At 35.0% G+C, this 24,551-nt stretch overlaps 1 protein-coding gene and 1 non-coding gene across 2 annotated transcripts; both read right to left on the bottom strand.

Moving 5' to 3' along the window:
* Positions 1–7,541: 7,541 nt before the first annotated feature.
* On the bottom strand, positions 7,542–7,634 carry TRNAY-GUA. The gene is made up of 2 exons: positions 7,598–7,634; positions 7,542–7,577 (listed from the first exon to the last, which is right to left on the bottom strand). It is a non-coding gene; the product is annotated as a tRNA-Tyr (tRNA).
* Positions 7,635–8,087: 453 nt separating this feature from the next.
* Positions 8,088–11,972, bottom strand: LOC116123888 (uncharacterized protein At4g04980-like). The gene is given in 7 exon segments (XM_031409628.1): positions 8,088–8,256; positions 9,326–9,489; positions 9,867–10,031; positions 10,151–10,316; positions 10,486–11,560; positions 11,675–11,777; positions 11,892–11,972. Coding segments are annotated over 7 exon segments (1,923 nt in total).
* Positions 11,973–24,551: the final 12,579 nt, after the last annotated feature.

Here is a 24,551-nt window from a genome sequence, read left to right as displayed (position 1 = left end):
TCCGAGTTAGCATTTTCAACGAGTGGCCGGATTGTTGAAGATAGAAGATACTCTTTAACCGATGAGATAATTGAAATGATAACGTGTTTACGAGATTGGACTCATGCAGAAAGAAGACTACAACAGCACCTTGAAGATCCCGAACTACTCGAACTCTTTAGAAATATAGATTTTAATGATTTAAATATTGTTGACGATGAAGATGAATAATTTAATTAAAAAAAGTGTTTAATTGTTTATTTGTAAAGTGTAAATGTGTGAATATTATATTTATGTTAAAATTAACTATTAATTTTTTATTTTATTTTATTTTTTAAAATTAATTAAACTTTTAAAAACTTACTAATTTACCCCTAAAAATTACTAAAACCCCCTACAGATTTTTATTGTGGCCCATTAACCAATATACAAAAAAGATTGGGGGGGGGGGGGGGGGGGAGAATTTTACAAGCCCATAGGACTGGTCGGGTCTTAAAATGCTCATGGGCTAGGACCGGTCCTAGGCCCGTGAGCAACGGGTCCTAAATGGGACCAATCCTAAACGGCCCAGGCCGGGCTTGCTTGGGACCGATCCTGACCAAGTCTAGTTTGAACGGTCCAACCGACGAGTCAAACCAATGACATCGGTTAGGCCCATGAGCGACTGGTCCAAATGGACCAATCCTAAACGGGCCCAGGCCCGGGCTTGCTTGGGACGATCCTTGACCAAGTCTAGTTTGAACGGTCCAACCGACGAGTCAAACCAAGACATCAGCAACTAATATATACCTTTTCTCACTTATCACCTCATCTTTCTTTCTCTTCTTCTCCTTCACCTCTTTTTTTTTTCTCGCTTTCTTCTCCTCCGTTTCTCTTCTTCTTCTCCATTTTTATTTCTCTCTCTTTCTCCCGTTATCTCTCTCTTTCTTCTTCTGCTTCTTTCTTCCTCTTTCCACTTTTTTTTTTTCTCTCCCTTCTCCCCGTCTTCCTTCTTACTTCTCCCTTCATCTTTTTTTTTTTTCCTCTCTCTTTCTCCTCGTCCTCTTCTCTTTCTTCTTATAGATTAAATTTGCTATTTTAAAGTTGAAAATGTCAAATGAAGGCAGGAGATGGGGTAAAATGGTTTTAGGGATTTTGATTCAATAGACCGAATTTGTTGCCAGACCGATTGAACCGACGTCTAACATTGTTCCACGGTCCAATAACGATTTAAAACAGTCTAAATATAAATCTAGTTTCATTGTATCAATAAACTGGAATCTTAAACGAAACCCGATGACTGTCTAACAGGCCGATCCGATCCGATTTTCAAAACAATTTTGAGCACCCCAAAATTTTGAAAAACACTAAAAATAAAAAAAAGCAGAAATTTTATGAAAATCCCCCTCAGAGTTTCATATTACAGGGAGGTTTTTTATAGTTTCTAAAAATCTTGGGGTGCACTAAATTAAGCAATCTCGCAGGCGGTATAAAAATAAACCCGCCAAAATAACCTTTCAGTAGACATTTTAGTTCATCTTCAACCGCTTCATACATACATAGATCCTGAAAGTACATAAACAGTGAAGAGATACATCTTGAAAGGTAATGAATATAATTGACAAACTTGATTCATACAATGGTCAGTGACCTAAAATCAGCGAGCCAAAACCATAGAGATTTTCTAATCTTCAAACGAATTGCTTCAGAAACTCGGTAGCCACCAGCCTTCCTCTTGTGTATACCGACATTTTCAATTCACTATCTTTATCAATGTCCTGCAATTCCATGAAAAAAATTTAGCTCTCTGCTGTAGAGATTAAAGAAATAAAGCACACGTATTCACCATATCTAAATGGTAATCAAAACATTTATCCATGGTTGAATCTCAAAATCATCCAATCACATTTAAATATTTTTAGAATGTCATATTCATGGTCCAAGCATAGCTGGTTTTCACTGGTCCCCAAAAAAATTTATAGCAATAGCCAATGGACCAATTACTCGGCAAAATTTTAAGTTGCAAAAGGGTTTCTGGGGAAGAAAAAAACTTAATAAGCCACGCTTTTGCACATCCAATAGTCAGCCTCCCCTGTGCCTGCCAACTATTACTAAATTTTTGCCGGCAAAAAAATTTGCGTATACAGCGTACAATACTGCCCAGCATAGATTCTTAACAACATTACATAAAACTTTGAAGCCTGCTCTAACAGGAAGCAAGTTAAAGGGGACACCCATTGATTAACCACCCTAGTTAACATTTAAGAATACTGTTAGCTGTAAAATGTTTGAAGATATCCAAAATTTAATAAGATTGTTACTATATGCGAAATCAATTAATATAGATAATTAAATGTGATCACTGAACAAATTCTAGCAGACAATCAAGTGGTAGGGAAAAGCTAGTATAAGGTTCAAGGAATTCTTGCCTCCATGAACTGCACAATAAATCTATGAGCTTGTGTTTGCATCTCTTCAAATGATAGTTTGTGATGAGAAAGCTGAGTCATAACCCTGCAAAACGAAGGCCAATTAATCAAAAAAACATGTAAGAGTCACCAAGAAAACATTTTAAATCCAAAGCAGAAGAATATAACCATTTCTACATCAAAGCTAAGATATCTGCGAACCTAAATATTATCAGACACCTGATTATAGATTTAAGAACAAAAAAATATCATTTGTACACAAAAGTTAACATAACCAAAAATTTCAACAGAAACAACATACCACTAAAAATTTCACATGAGATTATGTGAAGCCTAAAGATCAACTACCAAGTGCTGGCATAGCAATGCATATCACCACTTGATAGTGTGCAACTCGAAATAAGTTGCACATAATGTAGAATGGCTACACACATTACGGAAACACAATACAACACAGAAAAAATGAAGCTATGCCAAATGTATCCTTGATTATTAATTGGCATAATCAAACACGATAGCAGTAAATTTTGTGTTGCTGCAAGCACAAAAGTTCTCAAGACGCTTATGTTGGAGAGCAATTGAATCCATAAGTGCAATACATTTACATAGAAAGGAATATTGTACCGCAGAGACTCATGAAAACCTTATAGCCTTCAGCAAAACTATATTGCCATGATCATAAAATGGTTTATTGGAATCAGCAGTGTGACATAAAAGATTTGAGCAGAAAATGTCTAAATAAAACAAAATCAGCCAATTTACCAAAAGTCAAATAGAGATCACTTGAATCTCAAGAATAGCATTCTCCTGCCCGTAATTAGCAAGCCTTACAAATAGCAAAATACCTGTAGATGTGTTGTTCGGAAACTGATGGTTCTAAGCAAATTGGAAATCATTTGAGTTTGTCTAGCAGCATTATGTATCCAAAAAGCAATAAGATAAAACCACATACCTGTACTGGCTTTCTCCTCAACACTTGAAATGCTTCTGCCCTCATTGACAAAATCTGAGAAACTTTTTAGTTAGTAGTTTTCAAGTTCATCTGCCTGCTTTACCTACAAACAGAAAAAAATACATGTGTATAAGGAGAAAATGGGACACCTGAAATATTCAAAGTTCAGTAAACTTATAAGGGTGCCAACCATATTTTCAAACACACGGATGGCAAAATCCCTATGCTTTCTTGCATAAGCAAGAAGTACATAAAATAAACAATTCTTTTTTCCAGCATTTGTCTGTCACAAGAAAGGATCCAAGATAGATGATAAATATTCACCTTAGGCTTATGCGAAGTGAGTTGATAGATGTTTCAATTAAACATTTTTCAGCTTCATTTCGACCTATCAAAATCTGCAACAGTAATTTCACATATGAAAATAAAATCCATAGACAATTAAAATTTACGCTACACAATAACTGCAAAGAATAAATCTTAAAGCTCTTAATTAAAAAGAAGAGTAAGAACTAATTAGCCCATTTTTGAAATCCCACCTATGTACAAATGTAGATTCTCCTAACACAACTAAAAACTGAAATTGCAGAACATACAAAAACCATACAGAATATGATTAGTCACCAGCTAGATTAATTTTACAATCAGAAGAACGTGATAATCAATTGCTTCAACTACTAATCTTCTATACCAAATTAAAAGATGATAAAGGGTAGAACATTGTTCATTAGATAGGTAACATGTATCGAGCATGGAGAGTGTCTTTTATTACACCATTTGGCTTTAAAAATATAGATAAATGTAAATAATAATGTGTATACAGTTTCAAAGAAGAAGAGATCACGTTATAAATTGAAAAGGCCAGTATATTTTAAGTATTTGCTCAAGCCCCTAAATATAAAATTTAAAACTGTTGAGGCTTCCAACATTAGACTAGTCATGGAAACGAAATAGAATTCAAGAAATGACAGCATCATGAATTTTATGCTTTGGAACTATCAAAATGAGCCACTAAGATGGAGGAACAAAATATATTGTCCCAGATAATGGTTCTTACAGGATTCAGTAGAAGTTCAGGGCTGGTCCTGCAACAGCAAAGAAAAGATTAAATCAGCTGAAGAAAAATATGCTATGCTGGAAGCAAAAACTGTGATGATGCAGAAAATGCTATAAAAACTGGATCAAGTAGAATAAGCAGCAACGGATGCATTAAGATAAATTGGAAACAGCCATATGCAAAGAAAGTACTGTTCAATAATAACCATTAATAGATAGAATCCCTGGGCTGCAGATGGCACCAAAAGTTCAAATTGAATTTCCTGGTTGTAATTGAATTTTCCATGAATCCGTAAATCCAACTTATGTGCTTCTATGATATTCAGAATTAATTCTTACAAATATTATGTAAATACAGGCTTATGTGTAGAATCTAGGAAGAAGAAGCTATAAATGGGCAGCTAACCACCAGACTACATTATTTCTTCAATTATAAAACTAATTTATCATCAGAGCTAAACCCCAAGGAAAAAGGCTATTTTCATGTACTTGTTTAAAATTGACTACCTACATAACATAATACGTTGAGTGAAACTTATCATTAAAAATTATCTAAAAAAGTATTCCTTTACTTTTAATAAATATTATGTTCATTATTCATACAATGTTTTGGTGATATTCTACCTTAGGATTTTTAAATCAATGTCTCGAATTTCTTAGCATTATGTTAGCCAAATCAAATCTTTAAATTCCAGAATACCTTTAATTTTATCACTATGGGAGACTTCATAGGCTTAACAGTACATAAAACTTAATCCATGATCTTAAGAAACAACCTAACTTAATACATGCATGTGCCAGCAAACATGGAAACGAAAATATACTTAGGCAAAATCCAATGTGTATGTTCATATTTGACTCGACTTGGATTTTGCAAATAATACCGTGATTTTATGAACTACAGCAAAATTAAAGCAATCAAGCAAAGCATTAATTTCAATAGATTCACTCCAATACAAAGCGTAGCCACTTATAAAATTTAGTGATGTTAATGGAATTTCACAGCGAATCTCAACTTATGGTGCAAACAAAACACATTCCAACACATACAGATCCAAACAATGCAATAACCAGTATAATTAAGCAACACAAGAGCGAGAAATTGAGGCGGTAAACGTACTTAACCAACCTCTGGCTTATTATGTCTTTCAACTTCTTGACAAGGAAAGTTCTACAACAAACAAAAATTTATTTATGAAATCAATCAAACATCAAATAAACAAACCTAAAACTCTCAATTCAGAGCAATCACATCAAATTACGACGGCATTTCGTACCTGCAAACAAACATGGCGGCATCAAGCGTTTGCGAATGCACGCCAGATACAATCGCAATGAGCTGGCCTAAATGCGATTAAAGATTACGAAACACAAAATTACTCATCAAGAACAGACTATAAACGAGATCCAATCAAGTTTTGTGAGTAAATCTTACCATGATTACGGAATTGGCTTGACTCCGAATTCAGTGTCTGTGAGATTCTGGGTTTGTGATCGTTTGTTGTGAGCTGCGACCTGAGAAGAAGTGACGTTCAAGTATGGTTAGAGTTTATGACATCTACATCCTTGCAGTTTGGGAAAAGTTTAACTAAACCCAGAGGTTCGGACAAGTACGGTAAAGAACTAAAGATTCGTTTTCTGACCCAAAATCGCCGGGCGTAAAAGACATAAATACCCTCTTGTTACACAACACACACACAAATCTTCATCTATATTATTGAAATGATGTAATTTATTTGTTATGTTGTCACTAGATGATTAAATATGATGCATTGAGGTAAAAACCTGTGAAAATGGTGGTTTGTCTAATTTTATAATTTGAAACCTTAAAAAATGTATTGTTGAAGATAAAAAAAATCAAACACATCAACAAATCTTGAGTTTTTATCTAATTGATGAAAAACTTAAGATTTTTGGAGTTTATCTCAAGCGTATCAAGTTTTTCATTGGTTGAATGAGAAACTTGAGATTTGGCGATTTATTTTCACCTTTTAGGGTAAAATTCATTGTATACTTAAATTAAAGAATAAAACCTCCGTAATTTCTTAAATTACAATATACACACAAACAAGTGTAAAATATAAACAATATATTTTAACTAAAGTTGGTCATAGAGGTTATATAACTTTCTTCTAAAGAAATAAATTCTTAAAAAATTCGAGAACTGCTTGTCTACCATGTAGAAACTAGAATATTTTTTCTTATATTTTATCAATCATTTTGTTTTCATGATTTTATCAATGTAACATACATATCAGAATGCATGATTCCTAATTATAAATCAATTTAAACATTGTGAATATCTATTAAAAAAAAAAAAATTCGATAAACTTACCCATTTTAAAGACTCAACAAAACTTTTTATTTTTATTTTTTCAAACCTTTTTAATTTGTTTTTCGTATTTGTGGGTTAGTGATTATTGTTAATGGGTGTAAAAAATAGCCAAGGGTTGAAAAATATATTAGAGAGAAAATGAGTGATGTAATAAAGATAACAAGAATTTGGTCATTCTTTAGGCTTAGTGGTCAATGTGATAAACAAGGTATTTCTTTAAACCCCCAAAGCTGGTGAGTTTGCCCGATTTCCAAAACAAAAAGGCTAAATTACTTAGAACCTTTGAATTTTGCTAATGTTCTAGGAGATTTATGATAATTATCCAGAATCTTTGAAATCATGTAGGAAAAAAAAAATTGTATAAGAAAGGCATATTACAACAATTATATGTGGATAATAAATATATTGCCTAAATTTTATTTCATCAGTAACTATACCATGGTTCATTAATGAACATCATTATGTTAATGGCAAATATCAAGGGAATGTGAATAATTTATGTGATGATTAGTTGATGGTAATACTACATTACAAAAAAATTTTTAAAAAATCTCATACAAAGTGATATGACAAAAAATGAATAGAAGAAGAATAATTTAATGAGTTTGACTTTTTGTTCACTCTTCCATTCTATTTTACCACCTCACTTTGTATGAAAATCTTGTAAGTATAGTATATTGTTAGTTGATTACCCAAAATCTTTTGAAATTATTGGGAATATTTGATAGTAATCAAAAATGGGGGGAAATTGACAATATAATAAACTACAAGGCGTCCTTGTGATATCTACCCCAACAAAATAAGAAAAAATATCGACCTGCCGGATTCGAACCAGCGACCTAAGGATTTGCCGTGAGCTTTACCCGACTACAGTCCTCCGCTCTACCATCTGAGCTAAGGTCGGTTGCTGATTTTTGACGCCCACAAAATAATATCACATTAAGTTAATATAAGTCATTTGTTTATCCATATTAGTTTAGACCTTATGAATTTGAAGTTAAAAAAAAATAAAAAAAATGGCCAAATCCTATGGGTCTTTTTTAAACTATATGATTTTAAAATTGAACTAATAATTTTTTATTAACTGAAAATTAAAGGTCAAAGGTCAAAATTCAAAGCATTAATATTAAATGTGTTAATCACAGTAAGATTTTCACAAAAAAATGAGTCATAAGGTAGGTATGCCTATGACTTGGGTTTTGCCTTTTTTAATTTAATTCAATTTTAAATAACAAATGGTGATTTTACATTTTACACAAATGGGTTAGAATTAAATCTATATATCTAACAAATTTACAACTTTATGAATGATTCTTTTTCAAAATGATAAAAAAAAAAAAAAAAAAAAAAAGGAAAATTATGGATTGGGAGAATGAGCCAAAATTTCACCAGCCAATTCTCTAGTTAAGTAGTCAGCACGATCATCTTGGCCACCAGCAAAACTATAAACCCTGAATGCCAATTTGAAAGCTCTCCATAGCAATTTTATACTTCCCTTTTTTTCTTCATTCCCCATTGTTGCTTCTCTCCTTTCCTATCGTATAATAAAAGAATTATATAAATCTTAGTCAAGAGTGATTTTATTAAAGAATTTTTTATAAGTGATTTATGGTGTGAAATATAAAAAAGGAACTTATTTTTAAAGATGTCTGTAGAAGACCACTTAATCAACCCAACACTTTTTCACTTTGAAGAAATCAAGCAAAAGGATAACATACCATCAAACTTTTTAAGGTGATGTACATAATTGTATTTAGTGTTTTTGTTTTCAAAAATGATTTCGGAAATGAAAATAAGAATTTTAATTCCGTATTTTCAAAACTTGAAAATGCATTCATTATTATCTTAAAAAAATAGTATTTGTTATTGTTTTAGTGAGATATATGTGTAAGTGTTTTGATAAAATAGAGAATGAAAACATATAAAATAACTTTTTATATATTTATTTAATTTTGTGTATTTGCAATCGTTTAATTATTCATAGATTCTTTTTTTTTTTTTTTTTTTTTATTGTTAGGAAACGAAAACTATAAGTAAAAAAGTATTACGCATTTTATGAAATAAAATAGAGAATGAAAATAGAGAACAAGAAAACGAAAATGAAAACCATGGTAAACACAACCTTAATAAAACTCTTGAAGGAGTATAATGGCAGTCTAATGGTGGTTTGTGAAGGTAGAGAGGTTCATAAATGCTTTTTTATTAATAGAATTTGAGGTGGTTCTAACTTCTTACCCAATAAGACCTTGTTGAATGGGAGGATTACCCCCTCTTATAAACCAGTAGACTTGAGTGTACCTAGTTGGTGTAAGACTTCAACACTCTCTCTTACGGTCAAGCCCATATGTTGGGTCATGCCTATTGATGGAGGTAGTTGTTGACTTTAACTCCTCACCTGCTGGTCCAACACTCAGCTTAAATGAACCTAGGCTCTGATACCATGATAGAATTTAAGGTGGGTCTGACTCCTCATCCAATAAGGCCTTGTTGAATGGAATGATTACCTCCTCTTATAATCTAGTAGGCTTGAGTGTGTCTAGTTGGTGTGAGACTCTAACATTTATTATTGAAAAAAAAAAAAAAAAAAAAAAAAACTAGTAAAATACCTTAAGAGCCAGCTCTAGGCAACTGGATGAAACATTAATCATGAGTTCCTTGATGAGTGTAAGCATATTGAAATCAAAATCAATATTCTGACTCTTGAATTTCTCCGCTTCCTCATCTTTTATCCTTTCTAATGCATCCGCTTCCACTTTCACCTTCATATAATTAGCCAAAAAAACTGAAGATTATATAAATCAATATCTAGTTTAATCTCTTGCGTGCAAGAGTTTGTAAAATTTTGTCTTTTAATGAATTCACTTACATAAAAAAGTACAAAATTTTACAGATTTCTACTGACATTTACATAATTAAAGCTTGCAATATGCGAAAGGGTTTATTTCATTTTTGTCCTATTAGATTGCTTAAATAAACCGCATGAGTTACGTTAAAAAAATATTAAATAACCCTTTACTGGAGAGCTTTTGATCTTTTAGAAAGTGTTTTTTTTTTACTTTTTGAAGGAAGCAGATGAGTTTCATTTTAAATGTCTCACAGTTGCAAAATTGAGGACTAATTGAAGTTTGAACTTTACCTTAGAGAAATAACAATCAAACTTGTTCAAGAGGTGTTCCAATGGTGGCAATATCTCCCAATTCTTCAAATTAATGACCGTTAAGTCTAATTTGGAGTAGAGTGCTGATGCTGCCCTTAATGCTTCCAGCTTCTTCGTGGGAAAATCTTCAAATTTTAATAGCACCTACAACAACTATTAAGTATTTTTCTAAGGTCATGCTCATGAAATTTAACAATTCATTGCAGACTAATAATTATTAAAAAAGTTGGAATAAATTGAAAATTTTTAATTGTATTGTTGACCTGTGATTCATCTGTTAATACTTCAAGGAAAGAGTCTATACTCTTTTGAAACTTCACCAGCATAACCATGTCCGTTGCTTTGAAAGAACTTATGGCTACCTTCAACTCCATGATAGTTTTTGAATGCTTTCTAATATCTTCTTCAATTTGTTGAAAGTATGATGATCTAAGGTGCCAAAGAAGAAAAAAGAGCAAATTATTTAACATATTTTATCTTCTGAATTGCAAAAAGCTACTGTAACGTTGCAAATTCCTTCATTTTCAGCTAATGTTTTGAAGATCTATTTTGTTCATACACATGCATCAATTAAAGTTAGTTGTGAAGAAAAGCATACCTCTTTGTCAATTCAGACAATGTATCAGCCATTCCTTGTTTTCCACCTGAAGAACCTCCAAGCTGCTTCTTCCTTCCATGAGCTGATTTAACAGCTACATTAGTCCCTTCCATCTTTCCCTTGAGGTCTCGAAACAGATTGCTCATTTGGGATGATCTCTTTAACTTGGCACTCGCGCCCTTTCGATTCAGGGTTCTGGCAGTAGCAAGGGGAGGAGGCGGTGGGGGACAAGGACCCTTTTTCAGAGGCGGTGCAGTTGCTGGCGCCGATCCTTTTGAAGGCACGGGAGGTGGTGGCGGTGGTGGCATTGATCCTTTTGAAGGCACAGGAACGGGTGGTGGAGGTTGCATTGCTCCTTTTGAAGGCATAGGAGGTGGCGGCGGTGGCGGTACTTGTTTCATTGATCCTTTTGAAGGCACGGGAGGTGGCATTGATCCTTTTGAAGGCATAGGAGGCGGTGGCGGTACTTGTTTCATTGATCCTCTTGAAGGCATAGGAGAGGGTGGTGGTGGTTGCATTGATCCTTTTGAAGGCATAGGAGGCGGTGGCGGTACTTGTTTCATTGATCCTCTTGAAGGCATAGGAGGGGGTGGTGGTGGTTGCATTGATTCTGAAGGCATAGGCATAGGAGGTGGTGGCGGTGGCGGTATTTGTTTCATTGATCCTCTTGAAGGCATAGGAGGGGGTGGTGGTGGTTGCATTGATTTTGAAGGCATAGGTGGTGGAGGTGGAGGTGGTGGTGTTACTTGTTGCGTTGATCCTTTTGAAGGCACAGGAGGTGGTGGCGGCGGCAGTGGTGGTTGCATTGATCCTTTTGAAGGCACAGGAGGCGGCGGCGGCGGTACTGATTGCATTGATACTTTTGAAGGTACAAGAGCAGCATTTGCTTTTCCCATTTGATCAGCTTTTCCATTCTTGGTGGTTATCTCATTCATACTAGACTTGTCCATCACATTCACTTCTTTCTCCCCTGCCTTTAATTCTTCAACTGTCTCATTCTCTTCCTTTATATCAAACAATTCTTTTGCAGCCATAACCAAGCAATCAAGTGTTGCCAACACAAAACCAACACCAACTTCAAGCGAGCGAATTCCGAATTAAATTTCGATAAAAAAAAGTCTCACTAATATTACAAACAATAAGATCAAGAAAATTGAGCAAAACCTTAAAGCTACTAGCATTAGCATACCAAGTTGCTCCACATTTGTGTTCTCTAATTTAACCATTAGTTGGTTGCTCTTTGTCCATGAATCTCTGACTGATTTCAAGGCCTTGTAGAGATATGCCAGCTTCTACATTTAATTTCCTTAATCAGCATTTAGAAGCTGGAAATGTTCTTAAAATTAAGCACATCATTTTTAATTAACAATTAATTTGAAAACTAAGTACTTTTGGTATTGATGAACCTTATCTAGAGTTGCTCCCTTCATTTCAAACATTGGAATATTGGGCGCGGCTCCTGGGTACAACTTGTTTAGATCTTCCATCACTCAGCAGCTTCTGCTACAAAATATATTTAGTCAGCTGCCAATTGATATGAACATTTCTACATACTATGGATCCAAAATTGTCGAGTAACGATGCTTTTGGAATGTGAAAGCTCAATAATGCTTAGGATTCAGTAACTTACGTATGATTTTGTATGAAACAATTATACTAATCATCTACATGGGATTGTTTTTATCAAAGTTTCTATTGGTTTTTAGTTCAATTAACTTCTTGAACTAAAAACCATGTAAAATTAAGTCGTAAAGAGTGCAGAATTGGAATTAGTTAACCCTGCTGACCTTTCTGAAATGAACAAACACCCAGTCAACTTTGGCTTCTAAAGAAAATATGCTACAAATAAATTCTGATTAAGTCATGGAATCAAACGAAAACCTGAAAATTCTATAATTCTTCTCGGTCTTTGAGGTTCCTTGAACTTAGACTTTATGACCTCTAGCAACAACATTTAGCATGAAAGTTCAAGTTGTTTCATGCAAAAACAAGGCATGCTCTGGTTCGAGCCCCTCCATGGCCACCTGCATAACCAAAAGCCATTGTTTTCCGTTTCCTACAGATTGTGAGTAGGTTCCCAAAAGCCATTATTTCCCGCTTCCTAAAGATTGTAGGGTTCGATCAGGACTCCAGTTTCAAAACCAAGCTTGTAAAGCAAATGGCTTGGGATTTCTAGATTTTAGAAAAGAAAAAAGGCACGCGGGAACTTTCACTTTCAAGATGGACAAGAACTTAATTTAAATCAGGAAAATAAAACTTCATCAATATATATCAACCATTTTGGAAGAAATATAAAAGATATATAAAAGTTTAAATAATGTTAAATTATGTTACTGGCAAATATGTCACTGACCTGTGAGGCCACGCAGAGAAGAGATGCAATAAAGCAACAAAAAATGAGTGCATGTTCCTCCCAAACTAAGCCAAATTGCTATAAAATCAAAGTTGTTGATCTGTATTTTGCTCTTAATAAATAGTCTTGGTAGGTTGCAGAAATGTCCACGAGGGAAAGTAATAGGAAAGTACAAGAGGCTTTGATTTGGTCAAGATGTAGAATAATCAAATAATTTATAAGAGATGATGTTATTTTCTTATGAATTAAGTAAGTAATGGAGAAATAAAATATAAAAAATAAAAAACCTTCACAAATAACCATGTAGGAATGTCTATTAGAAATAGAATTTTCTGGGAGATTAATGAAGAAAAATTAAATTAAAAGACAAAATGTAGAAGCAACTACATATTTAGTATTTTATATTGTTCATAACCTCATATATCCCCTTTGCAAAAGTTTTTCTTCAACAAGTTAGGGTGAGATGGAGATATTGATTGTTGATGCAAGAATTACACCAATAAGAGCGATCCAATTAACCTTGGTGGGAATCGGAACCGATGTTAGCATGATTATAGATAATCAACAATGCAATGAATTTTAAAACAATAATATAAAGAACACGAAAGGTTTTTAAAGTGGTTCGGCAAATTTGAATCTTGAGCTTACGTTCACTGTTTTTCTTAGTTACTTAGAGAGCTTACAAGAAATTAATATAGTGCTCAGAACAATTTGCTAACCCCTCTTCCATCATTGGAGGGGGTTTATATACAAGTTTATATATATATTATAATTATATATAATATATATATATATATATATATTAATATATATATATATATATTATATATATATATATATATATATATATATATAAAGGAAATAGCGAAATTAAAGGAATTACAATCAAGATTACAATGCAACTTCGATATTCTCGTGATTGCACTATTATAGTTGTTGATCTGATCTCTTCCGAGATATCCGAGATTTGAGCTTATCTGTGACTTGCATAAACAACTATCAGGCTTGGACTAGCTTGTGTTGGGTCGAGCTATACCTCATCGAATTTATGCTTGGTCGAACAGGTATTGAGCCGAACTGATTCTGGGTCAAACTACAACCCCGCGGAACTCTAACTTCACCGAGCTTAATAACTTTGACTTCACCGAGCTTAATGGAAAAATCACTCACAACATCTGCCTCCTAGTGTTCGGTGCTCGTTTCGAGCTTTGAACACTAATTGTTCGATTTGATATTAAGCTCGAACTTCACAAGTTGTATGTTGAATGCAGATTTGGCTTAGCTTCATGAGTTGGACTTAATTTCAGTTGACGTGAACAAGACTTAGTCTTTTTTTCGCTGTGACATTCTCGATAAACCTGGAATTTGAAACAAGGGGCATGCGAGTAATTTTCACTTGGTCATGTCGCATTAAATGCAGCCGGCTTTTGCAGTTACTTTTCGTTGCACGTGGACAACTACAACTATCTATACGTAAAGTTGAGGTGACGTGTGACGACGATTATGATTGTTGAAGTATGACGGTTGATCGCTCTTTGTGGATGATTGACATGTGACCACGTCGAGCGGTCAAAATTACAATGCAACTCCAATATTCTCGTAATCAAGCGCTAAGATCAACTGTCATAGCCGTTGTTTTGATCTCTTCCGAAGATATCCGAGATTTGAGCTTATTTGTGACTTGCTCGAACAACTGTTAGGATTGGTCGCGACTGGCTTGTATTGGGTCGAGATATACCTCGACGAGCTTATGTTGGGTTGGATAAGTATTGAGCCGAACTGATTCTAGGTCTAATTACAACCTCGCGAAACTCTGACTTCACCGAGCTTAATAGAAAAATCACACACAACATTAATAAAATTAAAATTAAATTTTTATAATTGAACTTTTTGAATTTAATGTATTGATAAAACAAAAAAGAAAAAGAAAAGGTATAATATATGAGGTATTGGCAATAATAAGATTATATTTGCAGTTCATGTAATTATTATAAGAGTAATGCTACAGTCACCGAAGTAGTGCACCGGATTTATGCACTGAATGACGTGGTAAAATCCTGACCGTTTATTAATTTTAACTTAATATTAATTGACAGTCAGAATTTTGTCACGTCATTTGGTGCATAAATTTGATGTATAACCTTTGATGGCTGTATCCTTTCTGTTATTATAATTGTTGGAGTTAACTACTTTTCTTTGGAATTGAGCTGTACAGATGTTATTCGTGATTTTTCAACATAACAAAAAGGCAATTAATTAATTCTAAGTATTTATTAAAGTTTGCAAAAGAATCATGCCATAAAATTCTATTAGGGGAAAATATACGATGTCGGGAGTGTTCTTTACTAATTTCAACCCCATCTTTCAATTTTAAATTTAAAAACACAAAACTCAATTAAAAAAATTTAGAAAATTTGTTTGATTTCAAAGTTTAAATATTAAAAAATAAAATAAGAAAACTAAAAAAATTACATGAAATAAAGAATAGCCATTTTTGTTTTTAAATTTAAAAAATTAAAACAAATTAAAAACATAAAATAAAAATAAAAATAAGAAACCGTTTGGCTTTTCCCCAGGCCAAGATCTGGGCGATCTTGACCAACGACACTTGGCCTTGCCCACCGCACCGCTAGCCTGAGATAAAGCCAATAGCTCATTAGCTTGTCCTTTTCTTTTTCTAGTTTTTTAAGTATTAATTTTATTTTTAAAATCTTTAAAACGGGCCAGCATTTAATTGGATGAAATTATTTTAATAATCTTTATTTCGCTTTTATTTTTCTTATAACTTGATCAAATAATTGATTTACCCTCGTATCTTATTAAATATAATTGCAATTAATAGTAAGTGATCCTAAATTAAACAAGGTTATTATTTAGTGTCCCTCAATTGAGCAAATTAAAAATTCGCTCGTTTTGGCTTTAAATTGAAAAAAAAATTGAAATTGTACCATGTTTTAGTATTTCATGAAAAAGTTGTACCTAAATTGATAATATCCCTACATTGAATGAGTAGTATTACTCAATAATAAAATATTTAAATGATAAAAAAAACTATGGCATTAAACTATCCACCAAATAATTTTTTTTTTTCCTTAATTCTCCTCAACATAATTATCTTGCATAATTATATGTTATTTTAATTATTTTCTTAATTTTTTCCACCTTAATTATATGGTTTTCTCACATGGATTAATTTTTTTCCACCACAATAACATTTTTTATTTTTTATTAATTATTTCTCCATAGTTAATTCTTTTTTCCTTTATTGAAATGATGGACCTTTGAGATGTTCGTATGTAAACATTAAATCTTTGATTTATTTTGCTAGAAAAAAATTATATTTATTTATTTTTATTGTTAACCAAAAAAAAAAAAAAAAAAAAAAGGATAATATTGAAGTTGCAGGTATGCAATGACTTCTTTCTACTAGTATACTTTATAACATATACAATGAAAACATACATAATTAACATATGAAAATAGTTGGGCCCAAATTTTTCTTTACTTATAAAATATAATTCTTTACATATACTAAAACAACAAGTACAAAAACTTAGTAACGGTGGACAGTAATGTCAATTCTCTCCGCTTGACGACTCCCTTCTGACCGCTGCTCACCTATTTCCTGCAAAAACATGGAAAAACAACGGGGTGAGCATAAAAATGCTCAGTAAGTAAATCCCTTAACTCTTCTCCTTCTTTGATTCTTTCCTTACTTAGTTCTTTTCTTCTTTCTTTCATTTTTAGTCTTTCTCTTTTCTTTCTCCGTTTCTAATTCTTACTGTTCTTCCCTTCTCTCTGTTCTTTCTAACCATGGTAGAATACATGGTAATATGCATGAATGACATGCATATGCAATAATGCATAAAAATGCATTTTCTTTCTTCTTTTGATTTCTTTTTCTATTTTCTTTTCTTTTCTTTTCTTTTTCTATTTTCTTTTCTTTTCTTTCTTTCTTATCTTGCTTGCCCAAGCTTCTCTTTTCTTTCTTGTTTTTCTTTTCTTTTCTTTTCTTTGCTTGTTCAAGCCTTCTCATTCTTTCTTATTCTTATTCTTTCTTTTCTCATTCTTTCTTTTCTTATTCTTTGCCAATTGGACTCGGTTGATGCATGGATTTGGAACCTTGGCCGTATGAGTGAGTACAGTCATCATTTACATGCATGCCACCTTAATTGAATGGTTCTTTTCTCATTCTTTCTTTTCTTATTCTTTGCCGATCGGACTCGGTTGATGCATGGATTTGGAACCTTGGCCGTGTGAGTGAGTACAGTACTCATCTACATGCACTCTTGCGGACTGTACAAATTCTTCTTTCTTCTTAGGCCACTCAATTAAGGTGGCGTGCATGTAGGAAATTCTTCTTGTACAACCCTCATTCACATACACTCTTACGGGTCGTACAATTCTTCTTCTTCTTATGCCACTCAATTAAGGTGGCGTGTATGTGAGAATTTCTCCTTAACACTCACGGTTCCCCATCACACCAACCTATTATTTTCTCTTCTTTACCACTTTTTTCTTTCTTTAATTCTTTATTGCTTGTTTTTTCTTTCTCTTTACTCTTAAAGTGTTTTATTCTAAAAATTCTTCATTCTTTCTTAAATTATTACACATATACAAATATATGCATATGAATGGCTCATGCTTAAAATTCTTACTTAAATGCACTCATGAAATGCAATTATGCAATGTTGCATAAAATTAAGGTTTCTACTCATACTCATGCTTCTCTTAGGCATTTCATCAAGCAATAAATGTGCATATACAAACCCTAATTTAATTATCATTCTATTTGTTTCTTAAACCATCCAAATTGAGAGAAAAACTCTCTTGTATCATCACCATACCTACACGGCAAAAACACTCCCAAAAGTTTTCTCCAATTCTTCCAATTTCAACCCATCATCATACCATCACATACACTTCTCATACTCAAATATATCCAACAACAAGCATAAATAATCATCAATCTCATTTCAATTTCTTAATAATCTTAACATATGCATGCTTAAAAGAAATCTCTACTCACTTGATTTCTTAAACTTTAATTTAAGTTGGATTTTGAGTGGAATTTACTTACCTTATACTTGAGTAATCTCTACTAAGCTCTCTACTCTTGTTGGATTCAAACCTTCTCTTAACCCTAAGCATAAACTTCATAAGAACTCAACTTTTACACAAATAAATCATAGATAAAGAGCAATGGTTCTTACCTCTTGTTGCCTAGGATCAAAACCCTATTAAAATTCACTCAAAAGCCCTCAAAATCCTTGGAGAATTGAGTGAAAAATTGAGAGAAAATGGAGAAGGGGAGTGGCGGTGGAATGAGAGAAATAAGGGTTTCAAACCCTTAACATTTTATTTTATAACCACACTTTCCCATTTTGCCCTTACTCTTTCTAGAAAATTCCATCTTTGTCCCTTAGTCAATTACCATAATGCCCTCATTTTTATTGTATTCTTTATAAAATTCTATCTCTTTTCACTCTCCACAATTTCAACTAATTTTGAGTGAAAAGACTATTTTACCCTTAATACAAGTTTAAGGCAATTTCTTTGTATTCTCTTAAAATAATTTTAACAAAAAGCAACTAAGGGCTATAAAACATAATTTAAATCATGTACCTCAATGTTGGGCGTTACAAGCTATAAATATGTTATGAATAGATATAGGACAAAATTATGTATGGTAATCACATGTACATAATTATATAATAGGTTGATCAAGCAATATTATAAAATTTGAACCACCAATGAGTGTCTTGATGGTAAAAGAGCAAAGGAGTCTAATATGAATTCTTGAGTTCGAGTCCCTCCAGGCACTAATAAGGGTGACGACTGAGAAAATTTACTCGGTCGTTCACTTCAAGGCCCTAGGGGATTAATTAAAGTGTGTTTAAGCTGGCCCAGACACCCCTGGTCATAAAAAAAAAACCAAAAAACAAAAAAAAAATTATAAAATTTGAATCTTGTGCTAAAAAAATATAATTAAATATTTTCAAATTGAGAGTTTGACTTATATATTTTGTTATTAGTTAGTTATGATACTAATGCAATATTAATACCAAGAAATATGAATTATTAGACTAATATTTTCATCCTACAAAATAATATTTGTTTGTTTATATTTTCCGTATTTTATATCTTCTTATTCATATTAAATTAACTGACAAATTAATGGGTATTAGTAGGCCGGCCTTAAAATACAAAAAATACAAAAACTATTGTTAGAGTTTATATAAGAATTAAAGGTTAAAAATTAAAACAAAAATTTAAAAGAGAATGAGTGTATTGAAAAATTATTATGTCATTTCTAGTAATTTTCATTATGGTTAAAATTGTGAAAACAAAAAATCATTTATACGTGAAGGATACTCGTCAATTTGATGAAGGCTAAAAATAATCTCCCTTAAAATACATGGTTAGGTTGACCTTAAAATATAAAAATTAGACTAAAAAAACAAAAATTAGATTAAAAATACAAAAACTATATATATGTATAGTAAAACCTCTTCATAGTGATACTCTATATAAGAATAAACTCTACATAGTTATAAAAAATTTTATTCCCAATTTGGGATAGATATAAATAAGAATAAACTCCACATTGTAATAAGTTATAATTTTTTTAATTCCCCTCTTAAGGAAAGTTGCCTCCACAAAGTAATAATTATCTGTATATTGAAAAAAAAAAATGTTACCTTACATTAAATGTTTAAGATGAAATAAAATATTTATCTAAAGTTGTTTGGAAGAATGATTTATGTTTTACAGTTGTTACCACGTCTTTTAACTTGTTGGTACATTACCCGCTAGCATGGACATCTTCTTATTGAAACCAAAATATTTATAGCTTCTTAAGCATGTTTAAAGCTTATTAGCACAAAAAATTTTGTATTTCCCTACTATCATTCTCATGATTATTTCCATTCTCCTTTTGTCTAATTGTAACAATGATTTCTTCTTCAGTTAAAATATACATGACTTGTTGCTTATTTGGATGATTGAGGAAGACATTAATATCTATTTGATTAATGTAGTGAAGTTGTCGAATCTGATCACTCAATTCTACAATGATTCTTTGATTCTCCTTATTCACTTTATTTGTAACTTGCAATTAATCGACATCGGGGTCCTAATTTTGTAATGCTTAAAACAATTGGCAATTGTCTATGGCTTCACATTAATTTGACCATGCAACAGTTGCATTTACAATTCCATCAATGACACTTATCTTTGTTCGTTCTAAGACACAATCTTCTATCTGTTTCAAAAGTAGGCAATTGAATTGCTGAATTGAAATCCTAATACTGTTAAAACATTAATTGAAATCCTAATACTGTTAAAACATTAATTGAAATCCTAATACTATACTACAAAAACATGAATTATAAAATAAGAAATTTTTGTAACTACATCTCTATTAAGTTATAACCTCTTCATAGTAATAAAATTAGTTAGTCCCATCATTATGACTATAGAGAGGTTTTACTGTATATATATACACTTAGGATTCGTATGTCTTGAAGATTTTAATTTGTGGGCTAAGGTAAACCATGTAGACGTAAAAATCTACCTGTACAAAAGGAGGGACTGATCCCGTGAGGTTGAGGCCACTAGCGATCTGCTGCACTTGCACATGTAAGGAAACAAATGTGAAGCGACGGAAAACACCAGGGTGGTGTTTGCTTTAGGTACTTCGATGCTCAAGTCAGCAAGGCTGAAAGAGGCCAATTTAGTGACGGCTAGGGAGTAGAGAGGTTACCAAAAGTCTAGTCGGGGACTGTGACTATGGCTGTAATGCGAAGTTCTCTAGCGGGAACTCTGGGGTCTGAAGGTGTAATGTAATCTCCTTTGTGAGAGGGCTAGCCTTTGTTTAAATAGTGACTATATGGTTTCCCAATCCTGGTGGGACTGGGAGTCCTCGTAGTAGTCGTCCCCCCTAGGGGTGTATCCTTTGGCCCCCTTACCCTGGTGTGAAAGGGAGTCTGAGTATGATTCGGATACAAACCTTGGAGGAATTGGGATAGTAGTGGACTGCCTTATCAGAGTTCAAATAGGAGTGTGATCCGTAGGTGACTGTGGGCTCCGAATTAGACCATAGGCCTAGAAGGTGTATTGGGACTAGGAGGCTTGGGTCCAGATGGTATGGACTGACTGCACTTCATACTGAATGGGCCTTGTCTAGGGAATTCTGGCTTGGGCTGCATCGGGACTGGGCCTAGGTTTTCCTCATTGTCAAATGTGTTATCCTATTTAGGTCAAGGACATTTTTTGACCCTAACAGTTTGCCCCCCACTCTCTGAGTTAAGGAATGCTTAACTTGGAGAGTAGGTGTCGCTTGGAAGCGTACCTGGTTGGCCTTTGCGATCAACCAACTGATCGCATGATCCTGCTCGTAGTCCGTGAGTTCATCGATATGTCTGATCAGACGGACGGGGGCAATGTGGTCATGAACACAATCGGTGCCTTTAGCCGAATCGGGGCATGTAATTGACCCGATGAGATGTCGTCAGTCGGTGTGCGAGGCCGAGGGAGGGGCTAAGCAAGCAAACAACCTTGTAGATGCATATTCGCTCGATATGACCAACTGATAGAGCAGATGACTAATTTGTCCATTGAAAGTGTTCACTCAATGTGTTAGGTCAAGTAGCTGTCCGGGGGTGACATGCTGAAGATGAATTCGATCGGTGTCCCAGACTGGGTGGGTGGATGAATGAGCTATTCCCCGATGGTGTCCTCAGTTGGTACCTTCAGCTGAGTAGACTACACGAGACCCGAAGCGCCTATGGTGCCTTGGGCGAATTGGTTGAATCTGACTGAAGGCGCATACATTTTCAATCAGTAAATTTGCTCGATCGGTCGGGGTGACCTCGTGGGTAAGTCGAGGTTTCGCTGTACAGTATTTGGGATGAGCTTGGATAACTAAGGCTAGATAGTCAGATACGGTGATGTTGACCCCGCTTGGTCGGATAAATCAAGCGAATGGTTACCTCTCGGGGATGGAGTGTAGATAGATTGAACATCTCTTGACAGGTGTACGATCGGGATGCCCTCTAAATTCGGGCAGGAAAATCAAAAGCTCGCTGTTTTTTATGTCCATTCGTGTGATGCCACGTGTTACTGGACACCTTTTCGCTGATAAGTACCTTGGTTTGTGACTGTTCGTTTCATCTCCCATTTGCTTTTCCTTTTCTCTTCGTGTTTTTCTCTTAAGCTTAGGCTCTCTTCATAGCTTCGAAGGATTCCGAGATTTGGCCATTTTTACAGTAAAAACTCCTTCCTCTTTGCTTTTTCTGTTTGGTTCCATGTTTTCTTCGTGTTTGTGTGTTGTTTTTTGAGGAGATTGAGCGATGTTTGGGAAGAGTTTGGTTTGTTTTTTGAAAAGTTTTGCCTGAGTTTTGGGGGTGCCGAGTTTTGGTTTTTAGAACAGGTTTGAATATTGGGTTTCTGGAAAATTTATCGGTGATTCACCTAATTTTTTGACCTTTTTGTGTTTTGGACGGAGAATAGAAGATGAAATTGACTTACATAGTACCTTAGTTCGGCTCGTCTCAGTCTGCCTGACCAAATCGAGTGAACGGATCTGGTTTGGGTTTTGACAGAAGACTGTTGTAGGTGGGGTAAATAGGTCATCCGGTCATCCTGATCGAGTGGTAAGGGGATCGTACGAGAAGTAGAGTTGAACAAGCGTTCGATCGTCCAGACCGAGTGGAAGGTTATATAGCTATCCCCTCGTTTGGGGTAGTTAGTCGGTGATTCGGGGCGAGTGAAGCTACAAAAAGTGATTTGGGCTTTGAACTTAGGTCTGTCACTTGGGGCGAGTGGGACAAAATAGTCGCTGATTCTGGGGACTAGGTCGACCGGTTGTGGGGGACGATCAGTGAACTTACTGGTGTTCAGAGACCATAGGTGAACTAGGTGAGGTCGGACGGCATTGAAGGACGAGCATTTGTCAACAAAAGTTTTAGAAGGTTAGTTCGGTCGGTGGTACAGGGCGAGCGGTAATCCGATACTTAGGTTTTAGGGAGTGAAGCTTGTGGAATTGAATCGGTCGATCGGGTAGAGTGGATGTGTTGAAATGTCTGGTTCAGAGTTAAGTAGTTTGAGTGTGGCTGAGGCAGATGTCGGGAATGAGTACGAAAGTGCCTCGACCATGGTGATGATGCTCGAAGAGGGCGTTCCAGTCGGTATACCGACCAATGTGAATGTAGCTACCCAAGGGACGAGTGCTGCTAATCCGAGTGATCCGGACATGCAAGGGGGGAGTGGGGAAGACTCTGAAGGAGTTGGTAGTCCATCCTCATTCGATAGTGGCTCTGAGGATGAGCCGAGTTGGCAAGGCAGTGGGATTCTAAGTAGAGATTATCTGCCTATGCTTAAGGATAATGACGTGTGGCGGATTTGGATGATGTATCACATTCTGGATTCGATCGAGATCATGGCATCGTGGTCGTATGAGCGGGTCGATTGGGAAGCAAAAGGTTGGGTGAGTGTGTACGAGAAATGGTTTCACGATAGGTTGAGGTTTCCCATTCCTCGCCTCATCTGGGAGGTGTTGAACCATTTCATGATTGCCCTGTCTCAGATTATGCCAAATGGTTGGAGGTTGCTGATGGTACTAGAGGACCTTTGAGTGCGGAACCAGGTGATGTTTGGGCTGCATGACCTGCTGTATTCATGTTTCCTAAAGGAAAATGACAAGGAGAAAGGCCGATATCTGATCAACCTCAGGCATGATCGGTCTTACCTGGTAATCGACCTTCGGTCAAGTGACAAGAACTAGAAGGATCGGTACTTTTTTGTGAAGGGTGAGGCGGTCTTCAGGGAGAGAGGCTAGGGCGATATTCCGAGCACTTGGCGAGCCATTGGTGAGAAACCTTGCCTTTGTTTCGTATTTTGATTACTAAATCTTATTATGTTTCTTCTTTGCAGAGCTTGAATTCAATCGGGCCGGGCAGAGTGAGGGTGACTTGGACGTGCAGACCTAGAAGGTTCTAGCCATTCCCAAAGCATAGAGGGACTGTCGAGTGGTGTTGGAGGAAGCTAACCTCAGGACGAGCTATCTCTTGGCCGGAGTAGGAGCGATTCAACGAGGTATCCCCTTCCCCTCGTTGAAGCATACTCGGAATGTGCTTCTAACTCGATACTGCAATCATACCACTTATGGTAAGTTGAGGCTGAACCCACTAACCGTTGGAGAGTTTGCGCTTGTAGAAAGATTAATGAAAAAGCTGACCGTCCTCAGTGAGAGCGAGTCTATCGCTAGGCGTCGGGAAAAGAGGAAGAGGGAATCTTCAACCAGAGAAGAAAGAAGAGCGGAAGATGTGGTAGCGACCCCACCGAGTCGTTAGCCTGCTGTCGGAGTCGGGTCATGCCAGACTGCGGTCTTGGATGAAGAGACTGAGATGATTACCTTCAAGATTTTGGCTTCTGCGTCGACCTATTCTGACGCGGCTTCCATGAGCCAATTGGCTGGCTCGTTCCTGTTCCCAGTGGACAAGACATGTTTGAACTAGGTGGGTGTGATCGCTAACTAGGGGGTATCCCGTGCTTTCCAGGTAGGGCAGAAGTTTTTGTTTTACTGTGTTTATCGTGGTTGTACACTGATCAATTTGTTTTGTTGTGTAGGCGTTTACGAGCAGTCTGCACCTGAGGAAGTCCATCATGGCGCAGGAGAAGAGGATGTAGGATGTGTCCAAGGTGAATACTA

The sequence above is a fragment of the Pistacia vera genome, unplaced genomic scaffold (genome assembly GCF_008641045.1).
Source record: "Pistacia vera cultivar Batoury unplaced genomic scaffold, PisVer_v2 Contig146, whole genome shotgun sequence".
Lineage (NCBI taxonomy): Eukaryota > Viridiplantae > Streptophyta > Magnoliopsida > Sapindales > Anacardiaceae > Pistacia > Pistacia vera.
The sequence above is the reverse complement of the archived record's forward strand: the minus strand, read 5'-3'. Positions and strand labels throughout refer to the sequence as shown.